Source organism: Chiloscyllium plagiosum, chromosome 3 (genome assembly GCF_004010195.1).
Source record: "Chiloscyllium plagiosum isolate BGI_BamShark_2017 chromosome 3, ASM401019v2, whole genome shotgun sequence".
Classification (NCBI taxonomy): domain Eukaryota; kingdom Metazoa; phylum Chordata; class Chondrichthyes; order Orectolobiformes; family Hemiscylliidae; genus Chiloscyllium; species Chiloscyllium plagiosum.
Genome location: NC_057712.1, coordinates 112,315,481 through 112,330,429, shown reverse-complemented (window position 1 = coordinate 112,330,429; position 14,949 = coordinate 112,315,481). Strand labels below are relative to the sequence as shown.

The 14,949-nt window shown below is 42.6% G+C and overlaps 2 protein-coding genes across 2 annotated transcripts in view; both read right to left on the bottom strand.

Annotated features, from left to right (window-relative positions):
* The window catches only part of LOC122540021 (coiled-coil domain-containing protein 162-like), a 62,882-nt gene extending 53,172 nt beyond the window's left edge, over window positions 1-9,710 (bottom strand). Inside the window, exons 1-5 of the mRNA XM_043675318.1 lie at window positions 9,591-9,710; window positions 6,303-6,456; window positions 4,437-4,532; window positions 4,003-4,161; window positions 3,447-3,670 (exon numbers count right to left, since the gene is read on the bottom strand). Of these exons, the coding sequence (XP_043531253.1) occupies window positions 3,447-3,670; window positions 4,003-4,161; window positions 4,437-4,532; window positions 6,303-6,456; window positions 9,591-9,631 (674 nt within the window). The 5' untranslated portion in view covers window positions 9,632-9,710. The remainder of the gene's footprint in view (window positions 1-3,446; window positions 3,671-4,002; window positions 4,162-4,436; window positions 4,533-6,302; window positions 6,457-9,590) is intronic.
* LOC122548438 overlaps window positions 9,664-14,949 on the bottom strand; it is a 113,566-nt gene continuing 108,280 nt past the window's right edge. Inside the window, exon 29 of the mRNA XM_043687102.1 lies at window positions 9,664-9,729. Coding sequence (XP_043543037.1) covers window positions 9,723-9,729 — 7 coding nt within the window. The 3' untranslated portion in view covers window positions 9,664-9,722. The remainder of the gene's footprint in view (window positions 9,730-14,949) is intronic.

Below are 14,949 nucleotides of genomic sequence, written 5' to 3'. Positions count from 1 at the left end.
ATTTATGTATCTTGGTCTATTGTAGTGGGCGGCACGGTGGCACAGTGGTTAGCAATGCTGCCTCACAGCGCCAGAGACCCGGGTTCAATTCCCGCCTCAGGCGACTGACTGTGTGGAGTTTGCACGTTCTCCCCGTGTCTGCGTGGGTTTCCTCCGGGTACTCCGGTTTCGTCCCACAGTCCAAAGATGTGCAGGTCAGATGAATTGGCCATGTTAGGTAAGGGATAAATGTAGGGGTATGGGTGGGTTGCACTTCGGCGGGGTGGTGTGGACTTGTTGGGCCGAAGGGCCTGTTTCTACACTGTAAGTAATCTAATCTAATCATTTCCGGTTCTTTTCCTCAGAGGTTGGTAAATGGGATCCAAATCAATATGTTTGGTAATGCAGTTCCAGTTTGAATGCCAGGCATCTAGGAATTCCCTTGTGTGTATTTGTTTAGCCTGTCCAGGGATAGATGTATTGTCCCAGACGAACTGGTGTCCCTCTTCGTCTGTGTGTGTGGATACTAGTGATAGTTGGTCATGTCTTTTGGTGGCTAATTGGTGCTCATGTATCCTGGTGGCTAGGTTCCTGCCCGTCTGTGCATTGTAATGTTTATTGCAATCCTTGCAGGGTAGTTACTATATGACGTTCATTCTGCTGGGGTCCTTTAAATTCATCAGGAACTGTTTCAGTGTGCTAGTAGGTTTGTGAGCTACTATGATGCCTAGGGGCTGGAGTAGTCTGGTCATCATCTCCGAGATGTCTTTAATGTACGGCTGGGTGGCTAGATTCTCTGAGCGTGTTGTGTCTTCTTGTTTCAGTCTGTTGTGTAAGAATCGGCAGACTGTGCTTATCAGGTACCTGTTGTTCTTGAATACATTATACAGGTGTTTTTCCTTGGATTCTCATAGTTCTGAGGTGCTGCAGTGTGTTGGGGCTCGTTTAAATAATGTTATGACGCAGCTCCATTTGTGGATGTTGGGATGATTGCTTCTGTAGTTGAGTATCTGGTCACTGACGCTGACCAGATACTGGTCAATTCGACTGGGACAACACATCCATCCAGGACAGGCTAAACAAAGACACGCACGGGCATTCCTAGGGGCCTGGCATTCAAACCAGAACTCCATCAATAAACACATAGATTTGTACCTCATTTACCAACCTCTCAGAAAAAAGAATTGGAAGTGATACCACCCGCTGTAACAGACCGAGACACATAAATAGCAAGTGGGACAGAACACCAGCGCTTCATCGGATGCTCAGCTATTAATGGTACCTAGCATGATGATGAAACATCTGAGAACAAAACTATCAGCTCAGCGAGCAAGCATACAACCTGACTAGATGCTCTCTGGTTGGTTCCAGAACACAATGCTGTCAGAAATTATCTTGAAGGCATTCTAATAGCTTTTCATTCAGGCTACTGCTGTTGATCTGATTTTTCTACTTAATTTGTAGGCTAAAGACATCTCTGCACCTTTCACATTTCCTTCCAAATCCACAACCTCTTCCATCTAGAAGGACAAGTGCAGTAAATACATGGTTACATCACCTTCTGCAAATTGTCCTCTGAACCACTCACCATCCTGACCTGGAAGTATGTCACTGTTCCTTTAATGTCACTGGATCAAAACCCTGAGGGTGTCCCTATACCCGAATGCTTGCAGCTGTTCAAGGAGGCAGCTTACCACCACCTTCTACAGTGCCATAAGGGATAAGCAGTAAATTCTGGGCCAGCCAGTGATCCTATGAACAAATAAAATTAAAGTTGTAGCTATTGCACAGCACTTAGCTGCAGTCCAATGTGGAAGCTCCAAACACAAATGGCTGGTGATCATTTATTACAACAGTTTTAACCCCATCTACTTCACCATTCCTTCTCCAGCAACTGATGACCTTGGACTTTCTCCCAGGTTCTTTTCATTTTCTCCCGACTACCAATTTTTATGGACCTGGGCATAAGAAAGAATGATATCTTCAGGCAACTAAGGATGAGCAACAAATAATGGTCCAGCCAGCAATGCCTATATACCATGAACACATACAACAAAGGGAGCCATTAGCAATTGGGATGTCCTGCTCAATACGGGTATCGTATTATGAACTTTCAGTTAGAATCTTTTAAAAAACTGGACAGGAACAAGCTGTGAAATGACTGCTGCAAATCATGTGACCTTGGAGTATTTAATTAAATCTGGCCATCCATCCAGTGAATTCACACATCTCTCTGTTTCAGGGTGGGTTAACACCAGAGGACTGCAGAATTCAATCCTAAGGAAGGAAACATTAACACTGATTTCTCTCACAGATGCTGCCAGACCTGCTGAGCTTTTTCAGGAATTTCAACTTTTGTCTCTGATTTACAGCAGGTCTTTCGGTTTTCTGGACTGTCCATCTCCAGGCGTCATTGTAATCAAGAGAGGAGATTGCAACTCAAATGGTGACAGATAGAAGTGAAAGTCATTCTGTTGTATCAAACTCTCCTAAAGCCTCAAGGTGCTAAATCACATGGCGGGCCGGAATTTTCTTCCATTGAGAGATGGATGTTAAAGTGGGAGGAATGAACATTTTTTGGAGGGGGTGTGGGGAGTAAATAGGTAGAGCTTCACTACGGGATTATGTTCTTCTTAGGCCATTACACAGTCATGAATGGGTATAAAGTGTTAAATGTTATGATAGGCAGTTCTATTCCATCAGAAGCTACTGGGCTCCAACATCCAGTTTTATTTTCAAGGCATCTATATCGTGCTTCCATTTTCAGCAATTCAGGAGCATCACTCTGCTCATTGCACCCGACCACCATAGAGACGTCAGTGAGGTGGCAGAAAGCAGCACCAGGGTTCAGCCCTGTTTCCCTACAGGTTTTCCTGAAGGAAATCCAGCAGAGAAGGGAAAGTTTCTCCCCAAGAATGGCAGTAAAAGGCCATTCCACCTGATGAAAGCAGGACTTGCTCAGGGGGCTGTGGGGGTCAGCAATCACAGGCTGCTCAAGAGAATTTGTCTCCAGTGTCACAGGAAGGTAAATGATCTGCTGCTCTCTGACAGGATGCCCATGTGCTTCATGGTCCTGCGAGTGTGAGTTAGTGCTGTATAGTTGTCCCTGCAGTGGACTGTCACACAAGCATCTCCATTTGAAGCCTCGAGTACAATCAATGTCTGTCACTCCATTGCAGCAACGAATATAACACCGCCGGCACCATAGTGATACTGTGTCTCGTAGGATTCACACTTAAAACAAAAACAAAGAACTATAACAATCAAAGATGATATACTGTCAGCTTTCCTCACAACTAGTGACTGTAAAGAAACATTTGACCATTTGTAACTTCATTGGTAAAGAATTGCCAGTCTAATGTTCATACCTATATATCGCAAACTCAGGAAACAGAAGATGATTTGTGTTGTTGAATAGGATACTATAAAGAAGGATAGAGTTATATATTCATATTGATCCTCCTCACCTGTAAACTTTGCAAAATTGTTTGTAGAGGCTCACAGAGTTGATTTGTTCCACGCTAAGCTTTAACCTGCCCCATTCCTCCTTAAACACCTCAAGTTGTTTCCATAATATTAAGAATGATTTAAGAGCCATGTACACTGACGTAGGGTCCTTTGCTTTCAAAGAGGGAGCTACTCTGCTGACTGAGGATTGTTTTCCATCTTCCTTTAATTCAACAGCATCCTCCTGTGGTAAACACCAAAAATCATAAGGTTGAGCCAAGTGAATTCATGTGTTTCAGAGTAAATTGTATTTTATAGTATCCAAACATCAACTGGACTAAGAATGTTCACTTCGTTGTCAGAAGTAGATCGTAAATAGATGTAGTATGAACAAGGTGGGTGGCTTCCCTGTCACAAACTGCTGTAAGTGGCAGCTGGGTGGCTGACCCTCAATCCTACAAAACTCTGCCTGTAGGCTAGCAATTGTACAAATCTAACATTAGTCCCAATCGTGTCATGAATATTTATACAGGGAAAACACTGCAATTTTACAAAGTGTAATTGCTGAAAATTTACCTGCTGAGTTTTAGTCACCGTGTCAACACTTGACTCCTCATCCTTTTCATTCAACAGGTCACTCCCGCTCTGTATCACGTCTTCCATCAAAAGAGAGACACCAAGTAGCTCAGCATTAGCTACACTTCGGTCATGATCATTCAGTCTACACAGGCAGATCTGGATCAGACAGGAATGGCAATAATTCTGATAACCATCCAGCTCTAAAGCATCACTTTGCCTGAGTCCCTGGCATCTTTGGTGATCAGCAGCAAATTAGTGCTTGCAATGGCAATGATCTTTCAGTCACAATGTTGTTGCACATCAATGGCATTGCCCAGACTGTTATCTTAAAATCTCCAACAATGTACCATCCCAAGATACAATATAAAGACTAAAGCCAATGGCTGAAGCTCTTCCCATAAAAGAAAATGCAACCAGATGAGTGATTTTACCTGCATCCCGTACTCAATAATTTGGAAGTTGCCAAGCATCACTGGGACAAATCCTTCTCTTGCTAAGAACGCCCTCCAGGGAAAGAGTACAGAGGCCTTGAACAGAAAATACCGGGTCAACAAAGGAGAAAAGCTCAGTTACAAAGTATAAAAAGTAATATGTTGCAGATGCTGTAACTCTAACAAAAACAGGAAATGCCAGAAACGTTCAGTGGGTCAGGCGGCACGTGTGGGGGGGGGGGTGGAGAAGGCGTTAATATTTCAGACCAAGGTCCCTTTGTCAGGACCATTTTTGTTGCTTTCTGGCTTTATTTCTATTATGAAGCACCCTCATTAAAGATTCTCTCTCTCTTAGTCAATGACCTGAAACTTGGAAGCGTTGTGAACTGTCTAATGTTAAACTTTAAAAGGATATTGACAAGATGGTGGAATGGATGCACAAGAAGAAAAGAGAAGAGTGGAGTGATCCATTTTGATAGGAAGTCCACAGAGAAGCAATATGACTTAAAGGGTGTAACTCTAAAGGGGGTGCAGAAACTAAGTGTTCTGGGTGTATATGTGGACCAATCATAGAAGGTGGCAGGATAAGCTGAGAACATTTTTAAAAGGGGGTTAGAGGTAAAAAGCAAGGAGGTTACATCTAACCTGTATAGTACACTAGAGAATTGGGTTCAGTTCTGGACACCTCTCTTTAGGAAAGATGTGAAAGTATTAGAAAGTGTGCAAGGAAGATTCTTGAAGATGATTCCAGGGATGAGGAACCCTCATCACACAGACAGACTGGAAAGTGGAAAGAGTTTCCTTGAAGAACAGAATTTTTAAGAGGAGATTTAATAGAAGTATTCAAAATCTTGAGGGGTCTGGACAGAGTAGATAGGGAAAAACTGCTCCCATTGGTAGAAGGATAGGGAAACAGAAGGGTTAGATTTAAGATCTAAGAATAAACAGAGACATGAAGAAAGTCTTTTTGTGATCTACCAGTGGTCAGGATGTCGAATACACTGACAGTGCTCTGGAGACAGAACATTTAAGAAGCAATTGGGTTATTATCTAAAAAGGAAGAACAGCCAAGGCTATGAGGAGACAAATAGGAAATGGCATTCGATAAGTTGCTCCTTTGGTGATCCAGTGCAGACACGACAGGCTGAATGGCCTTATTCCATGCTGTAACTGCTCTGAGAAGGTATCTTTTGTTATTTTACAGTTCACTACACTAATCAGGGGAAGTTACAAAAATGTAACAGGAAATGCTGATAGAGTAGTAGACAGACTTGGATTTAACTCGCACTTAACTCAGCCACTGGACGTCTCAAAGCACTTTCCAGTTAATTAAGTCTCTTTTGAAGTCTCGTCCCTGTTAGAATGAAGGAAATGTGGAAGACAATTCTGCAACAGCCAACCCCATAGGCAGCAATGTGATGACGAAAAGATAAACTGCTGCTTGCGTTGCAGTTTGAAGTATAAAGATTGATCAGAGCAACAGGAATAACTCTCCTGCTGCTCTTCAAAATATGAATGGATTTCTCTATCCATCTGAGTAGCCAGATGGGACTTGCTGCCTCAGTTTAATCTCTCAGTGCCAGCTTAATCTTTGTTCTCAAACCCTGGACTGGCACTTGAACCTAGGAGCCTCCACAGATGTGAGTTGGGAGAAGACTCACATGAAGCACCAACATTGACCAGTTCACTGAATGTTCTGACTCCAAGCTGGACATTCGATGCGATTCTATGTGAGACGGCAGGGATTATGCCACAACTGGTTCAATTCTTGATGCTGTTGTTAACAACGTAGAGCTGTTGAAAACAATCTTTGCCTGATTTTGATCAGTTCAGCACAGACATTGCTGATCCCCAGCACATACTGACCTTGTGACTCCAGGCATCCAGGGGTGCTGGTAGAGTAAGCAATGATCCATACAGGCTGCTGTCTGCAGAGTTACTCATGGTTGGCAGTGCTTGACACATAGAGTCTGTCACTGATTGAAATGCTGCCACATTGCCAACAGACAAGAAAGTTTCTCTGTAAAAAAAGGCAAAATAAAAATGGTAATTATCAGCACCGAAGAAGATACGATATCTACTTTCAGTTCAGCTGCCTTCATTCACAGCCAGTGTGAAAGGTCAATGAGTGAATATGAAGATAGGTATTCCACAATACACTGTGGGCATCAATAATGAAATAGTATTCAAATCAGACCACATCAAACATCCATATGGTAGGCTAGATAACTGCAATTACTTGTACTAGGTAACTATCATTACTGGCAATAATCAATAAATAATAGATAGGACTCCTTGTAATATAGTGGTAGTGTCCCTGCTTCAAAGCCAGCATGACCGAGGTTCAAGGCCCACCTACTCTACGTGTGTAAGAAAATCTCTGAACAGGTCGATTGCATTAAACAAAAAAATGGCCATTTGATGTTGGTTTTTTTTAAAAAAAGTGCAGAGGTGTAGAATAGCATCTCCTCACAAAAAGAAATAAATATTAGATGGAATGCAGAGTTATTCATGTGTGCACGACAGAGAGAATTTAAATATAAGAGCACATAATCTCTTGCATTGCAAATTATTTGCCAGTAAACTGCATTAATTCCTTCATTATAAATTGAAATATCAAATGCTGGACATACTAATCAAAACAAAAAGAAACTGCCTTCAGCAAAAAATACCCCTAAAAACGTAATCTAAAAGGAATGATCTATTGCACAAACAATCATAGATGACTAAAGCAATTTCAAAGCCAGAATTTAATCTCTGGGCTCAGGTGGCATGTATAAACTGCCTGAGGTTCACTGTTGTGATTCAGGATATTAACTGAACTCTCTCATGATGTTACTAATAAACAATCTGGCATCATTGATAAAAAGGACAGATGGATATTAATGTTTTGATTGTGAATCAACAACAAAATGATTCTACCATTCATATAACACAATAAAATATAAACAGTAGCCTCCCTGTTTCTTTTAGGGATGGTTTAGTTGGATGTTGGTGGAGTTGTGAAACAGATCATGGTTTAGTTTGGATTCCTTCCCTAAACTATAAAACATAGAGAAACAGAAATGATCAGTTTACAATTGAGTATGTAACTGTAGCTGATTCAAATCAGATATGAGGGTGAGAGTAAGACAAACTACACTATTATTTTTTAAAATGGGTAATATCTTTTCAAACCTGTTCGATTCCATCTTGTGTCACTGTGACTATTTCAAATGATTCATGTTAATTGAATTAGCAGTTTTCATTAAATAATAAATTACATTTGGTGTTATTTACACAAGTATCTGTAAGTGTCTGTGTAGGTGTAAGTGTTCAACTAGGTGTAAGCCCATGTGTAAGCAAGTAAGAGAGAGAGACAGAGGCAGAGACAGAGAATGGGAGCGACAAAAGGAGATAGAGATAGAGAGAGGTTAATTACTTAAAAAAAATGTTCAATCAATTCCCTGAAATGCCTCTGATTTTGAATGGATTAATGCTGGATTTTTTCTTTGCTTAACAAAGTAATAAAGAGCTTGAAGTTTCTCTTGCCAGTAGAACAGAGGTAGACACCCTGTGCTTTGTGCATTGCTCTTGCTAAACAGACTGGCCACTTGAAGAAGTCTTATTCTCAGTGCAGTGTTCTCATCACACAGTACAACATCAGCATGACCTGTTTCATTGATATAAATATCTATTTATGAATAAGCAGTGGGTTTCATCCCACTGAGCAATTAAAGTTTACATTACATTAAAGTTATATCAATCTAATTTAGATTGTTTTAATTTAAATGTAATTACATTGGTGACTACATTTCAAGTGAGATCATTGGCCATTACAATGAGTCTCTCGCCTGTTGCAGCTCCAATCATGGATTCCCGTCTTTTGCAGTTTCAGTAAATTTACCTGAATTGAAACAGTGTTGTTCACTTCTTTAAATTGCCTAAAGCCTATCTGGTTTAAGTTACTGAGTTCCCTGGCTCTGTTCCTGGATTAGACATGTTTCTCTTTTGACTTTTTTCTACCTGTGCCACCTGGTATCTGTGGGGTTATAGTCAAGATTAGAGTGGTGCTAGAAAAGCACAGCAGGTCAGGCAGCATCCGAGGAGCAGGAAAATCGACGTTTTGGGTAGGAGCGTTTCATCAGGAATTCCTGAAGGGCTCCTGCCCAAAACGTTGACTTTCCTGCTCCTCGGATGCTGCCTGACCTGCTGTGCTTTTCCAGCACCACTCTAATCTTGACTCTAATCTCCAGCATCTGCAATCCTCACTTTCACCTCTGTGGGATGATAGCCCAATCTGAGCTAATTTTTTGTGCTATTTAAACATCTCCCACTCTATCAGAAATGTTTAGTTTAGATTCACGTGACCCCTAATGGCTCTTCATTCTGAGATTGATCTAGGATTTGCGATCAATCCCACAAACCATCACCACATGCTGCAGCCTCTAACTCGGTGCTGAAAGAGCAGATTTCTCTAGTCTGATGAAGTGTTGCCAACAGGTTGTAGGGATTGACTGTGCCCTGCATCAGCAGGATCCACTTCCTTGCAACCTTCTGGGGTGCCAACATTAGGATTGGTGCCACTAATTTAAATCTTTAGGTCCATGCTGACCACCATGTTGTTTCTGCATTTTCTAAATGTGTAGGGGTCCATGGTATTGTCACAGAGCTAGTAATCCAATGACCCAGTCTAATAAGGGATCTTCTGGCACCGCGATAGTCTGCCTCTGTACCAGGGGTCTGGGTTTGAGTCCCACCTGTCCCAAAGGTGTTACATTTCATGTCTAGCCGAGTTGATTCAAAATAGTTTCAGGATTTACATAGTCTCCTGTGTGTGAGAGTTGGACACTATCTAGACTTCCAAGAACAATGTCGCCAGGTAAACAAGATGTAGTCTATTGCATCATTGTGACTAATAACACAGCAGAATAGCTCCTAACTATTATAAAGACCTAGCCTTAGCTCTGTCTTCCATGAGATCCTACTTTACTTTCTCACCATGATCTCAGCACAGTGGGGGGTGCTATTGCATTCTATCAAGTATTAACCCTTTCAATCCTTCCAGGGCCACATACAGCACCAATCACTTGGCCAGAACTCGACAGAACATGCAGTAATTAACCAGCAATAACATTTCCATTCAAATAGTATTTGTTAGAAAAGGTCCTTTACCTAATTAAATGGCGAACAGCAGCATCAAACTGCAAGAACATGACCTCTCTTTTGAGGATGAGAAGCTTTGCGACTGAGGCAGGGTCTCGTGGATTGGAAAGATCATCGACCTGAGCCTGAATCTCCTGAAGTTCAGAACCTGCCCCAATAGGAAACAGCAAAACAGCATGATATTTAATAACATAACTCTATCAATAGGGACTTATATTACAAACGCAAAGAGGGTATGCTGAATTTATGTAAGACAACAGTTGGCCTCAGCTAGAACACAGCATCCAGTTCCGGGCACCACTCCTAAGACAGGAGGTGAAGGTGTTGGAGAGAGTGCAGAAGAGATTCACAAGAACTGAGGAGCTTCAGTTACACAGATTGACTAGAGAGGTCAGAACGGGAGAAAAGAAAGTTCAGAGGTGATTTGATAGAGGTATCCAAAATCACGAGGGATCTGAATGGAATAAAATAAATTAAAGGATCACAAGAAAATTCAGATTTAAGAGAATTAGAAGAAAGCAAAAGGTATGAGACAACCATGGGAATATGGAAAATAGGAGCAGTCTGTGCCCTGGCATTGTCCTCAAAAGTGCAATCTTTACACTGAATCAGAGCAGCATCTGTCTTTTTCCCAGTTTTCTCACTCCGAGTGGAACTGCCAATTTCCAGGGTACTGATCCCAGCTACTAGGGGCTTTGTGCTACTGTGAGCTTATGCTCATTAGGGACTGGACTGGCACTGCAAAATTATTCAGCTTAGGCAACACATTACCCCATCTACATGAACCTGTTCAGGGTGGATATGTCAAATCATAGAGGGCATAGGTTTAAAGTGAGAGGGGAAAACTTAAAGCAGATATGCGAGGATGTTAGGCTTGTGGACATGGATCCTAGGTGGCTCAGTGGTTTGCGCTGCTGCCTCACAGTGCCAGGGACCTGGGTTTGATTCCACCCTCAGGTGACTGTGTGGAATTTGCACTGTCTCCCTGTATCTGCATGAATTATTGTCAGGTGCTTCAGTTTCCTCCCACAGTCCAGAGATGTGCAGGTCAGGTGGATTGGTCATGGGAAAGGCAGGGGTTTGGAGTGGGTCTGGTGGGATGCTCTTTGCACGGCTAGTATGGTCTGCTTCCACACTAGGGATTCTATGCTGCCAGGGGAGGTAGTAGATGTGGATATAGTAGCAATGTTTAAGAGGCATTTATACACACAATTGAACTAGAGGGGATATGGACCATGCTTAGACAGATAGGATTAATTTAAAATGGCATCATGGCCTGTTCGATGTTCTAACTGTGATGCAGCAACTAATGACTGCCCCATTCAACTACCATTATACACAGTATGCTTTCCATTTCATATAATCATTATTTCAAGAAAATAACAAGTTTTGCTCGTCTTAAATGGTGCCCTTTAACATTAGTTATAAACCTGTACTGGTTTCTTGAGCCACAAAACCATGGAAGTGTAAGGAATGAGCTGCCAAAGGAAGCAGTGGAGGCTGGTACAACTACAACATTTAAAAGGCATCTGGATGGGTATATGAATAGGAAGGGTTTAGAGGGATTTGGGGCACATGCTGGCAAATGGAACTGGATTAGGTTGGGATATCTGGTCGGCATGGACGAGTTGGACCAAAGTGTCCGTTTCCATGCTGTGCATCTCTATGATGTTATGGTCCTTTCATGAGCTGTCAGTTCTTCTCAGCTAGAGGCAGTTGGCATCTTTAATTGGACAGAGTGCCCGCTGCCTGAGCAGCTTTTTAATTAAAATTCTCTCACAAGATGTGGACATTATCGGTTACACCAACATTTGTCGCTCTTCCCTAATTGCTCTTAGGAAGGTGGATTATGAGCAACCTTTGTGAACTGCTGCAGACCACATAGTATAGGCGCAGGGATTTTCTCCAGGATTTTGATCCAGTCACAGTGAAGAAACAGTGATCTAACTCCAAGTCACGATGAAATGTGGTTTGGCAGGGGGTGGGGGGGGAGGGACTTGTGGTGACTGGAGGATCTCATGCATCTGCTGCACTTACCCTTCTAGGCAGCAGAGGTTTAGAAGGTGTTATTGAAGAGGTTTGGCAAACTACATCTCGCAGATGTTACATTTACATCTAAATATGCTGACATGAGAACCGCACAGTTCAGGTGCAGGGTCAGGACATAACATTTACCTGGTTATCAGGATCCCAAACCCACTTTGAAAATTCATCCCCTTGTAGTTAAATTCCTTCAGAGCTTTGCTCCTTTATACCTCTGTGAGCTCTTCTAACTCTATCTTCCTGAAGTGTAACTTCCTCAGTCTATGGCATCTTGTTTTATTTCTTTCACTTTACTATTGGTAGCCTTCAGCTGCCTCGGCCCAAAACAGCAGACATGCACTCTAAACACCTTCCCCTCTCTTTCCTACCTTAAAACCAACCATTATGGCTAAGTAGCTTTGCTCACCTTGCCAATTTTTACAATCTGCTTCAGCACCCTCTTTTAGTTTAATTGCTCCTTTTAAAAGCAACGTGACATTTATTTCTATGATAAAGGTCCTTTATTTCTCAGTGGTTTACTGCTACAGTGCTAGGATTAGAGTGGTGCTGGAAAAGCACAGCAGTTCAGGCAGCATCAGAGGAGCAGGAAAATTAACATTTCGGGCAAAAGCCCTTCATCAGGAATACAGGCAGAGTGCCTGAAGGGTAGAGAGATAAATGAGAGGAGGGTGGGGAGGAGAGGGTGGAGTGGATAGGTGGAAAAGGAGATAGGCAGGTAGGACAACTCCTGACAAGTCATGGGGACAGTGCTGAGCTGGAAGTTTGGGACTAGGGTGAGGTGGGGGAAGGGGAAATGAGGAAACTGTTGAAGTCCACATTGATGCCCTGGGGTTGAAGTGTTCCGAGGCGGAAGATGAGGCATTTTTCCTCCAGACGTCGGGTGGTGAGGGAGCGGCGGTGAAGGAGGCCCAGGACTTCCATGTCCTCGGCTGAATGAGGGGGGGAGTTGAAATGTTGGGCCACAGGGCGGTGTGGTTGATTGGTACGGGTGTCCCAGAGATGTTCCCTAAAGTGCTCTGCTAGGAGGCATCCAGTCTCCCCAATGTAGAGGAGACCGCATCGGGAGCAACGGATACAATAAATGATATTGGTGGATGTGCAGGTAAAACTTTGATGGATGTGGGAGGCTCCTTTAGGGGGTTGGATGGAGGAGGTGTGGGCGCAGGTTTTGCAATTCCTGCGGTGGCAGGGGAAGGTGCCAGGACGGCAGGGTGGGCTGTTGGGGGGCCAAACCAAGTGTTCTGGCCAACTGCTGTCAAAGCAGCACGATCAAAATCTTTGCACTCGGCAAGTCTTTTATTTTCCCTCTTTTTAAGGCTTACCAATGCCTTCGAGTCCTCCCCACTCAGCGGCCAGCGGCTGCTCACTCTGAGATCCCATTGGAGGAGAGTTTCCAAGCCGTGCAAAACAGCACAAGTACGAGACAATGTCGTGAAGTGCTGCCACAATCTCTAAAGTCTGGTACAAGGCTTTCCGACAAACCTGGTGAGCAATAGGAATCAAACAGGTCCATTTTCAAACTATTAGCAGATAACACCCAAACACTGTATAGTATATACCATAGGGCAGGCAATGGCCTACTGGTATTATCACTGAGTTGTTACTCCAATGATTCTGGGGAGCTGGATTCAAATCCTGCCAGTAGAATTTAAGTTCAATTTTTTAAAAAAATCTGGAATTAGGAGTCTAAATGGTGACTGATTGTCAGGAAAATCCCATCTGGTTCACATATGTCCTTTCGGGGAGGATATTTGCCTTCCTTACCTGGTCTAGCCTATATGTGACTCCATTTTGATAGTAACTGCCTTCTGAGCAATGGGGGGATGGGCAGCAAAAGCGGGCCGAACCTCATCCGGTGAAAAGATAAAATAAAGCTATTTTACTGTCCCAACATTTCACTTTCAGTGATACTCATCCAAAAATCCTTCATGTAAAAGGACAAGTTACCTGTAACCATGTTGATAAAATAAAATGTTTTTAATCAGCAGTATCAAAGGTAAGTCATCAAAAGGAGCAGTTCACTGAAGTAGTTCACAGGTTACTGTGACTGATGTGACCCAATGGTAAAATGTTCTCTACAAATAGGTTTCTCCTTTGAAGAACATTTACTGAAGTAGTCAATAACTCCCCCTTCCCCCACCTCGCCTCAGTTCCAAACTTCCAGCTCCTGATGCAGGCTTTTGCCCGAAACATCGATTTTACTGCTCCTCGGATGCTGCCTGAACTGCTGTGCTCTTCCAGCGCCACTAATCCAGAATAACTCCAATGGTCAGATGTCTGGTGGGAGTTCCTATTATGGAATACAGGTGGCACGGTGGCTCAGTGGGCTAGAACTGCTGCCTCGTAGTGCCAGGGACCCTGGTTCGATTCCTGCCTCAGGCGACTGTCAGTGTGGAGTTTGCACATTCTCCCCGTGTCTGTGTGGGTTTGCTCTGGTTTCCTCCCACAGTCCAAAGATGTGCAGGTCAGGTGAATTGGCTATGCTAAATTGTTCATCATGTGAGGTATGTTAGTCAGGAGTAAATGTAGGGGAATGGGTCTGGATGAGCTACTCTTCAGAGGGTTGGTAAGGACTTGTTGGGCCGAATGGCCTGTTTCCACACTGTAAGAAATCTAATTTATTAGATTCAAATTTGAATTCACAACCTCTGGGCTATTATTTCAGCAGATAAGCACAATACCATGTAACCTGCTGCTATGGTGAAGTCCACAATTATGGAATGATTGTTGATTGTAAATTATTACTTTGTATCTTCTGTTTTTAGTGAGATTCCAACATTAATACATTAACAATTGGAAGCAGAACAAAAGTTAAAGACAGATGCTACAAATTCAATTGCAGATCATTTAAATCCAGTAGAAACCGATGAAAGAAGGTCAAAAGAATTATGCTTGCATTGATGAAGAAATCCCAACTCTAAAGAAAAATACTGTTTGGATGAAAATCAAAACACACCTTTTCCTCCAGCGTTTTAAACATAATAAGTACTTCAGAATAGTGAGGAATGAACCACAGATTAAGGAATATTCTTCCATCTGCGGACAATAAACTGTGAGGACGTTGATTGAGTTTCCTGGATTAAAAAGAAATACGTGCTGATGCCAAAGCATGATAATGTCACGTCAGATGCATACTTTGTGAGATAGCTGCTCTCTGATGTCAGTACTGGGTAAATTTAGCCCTATATATTCTTTGTAAACTGTACAGCTTTGTTCAGGATAAAACAGACATTATGTTGAATCTTAAGATGCTAAGCATAGAGGCAGGGGGCAATGCGACCCCTCCGTGAAGTGAGATCTCACTTTAATCAATATGGCAATGTAC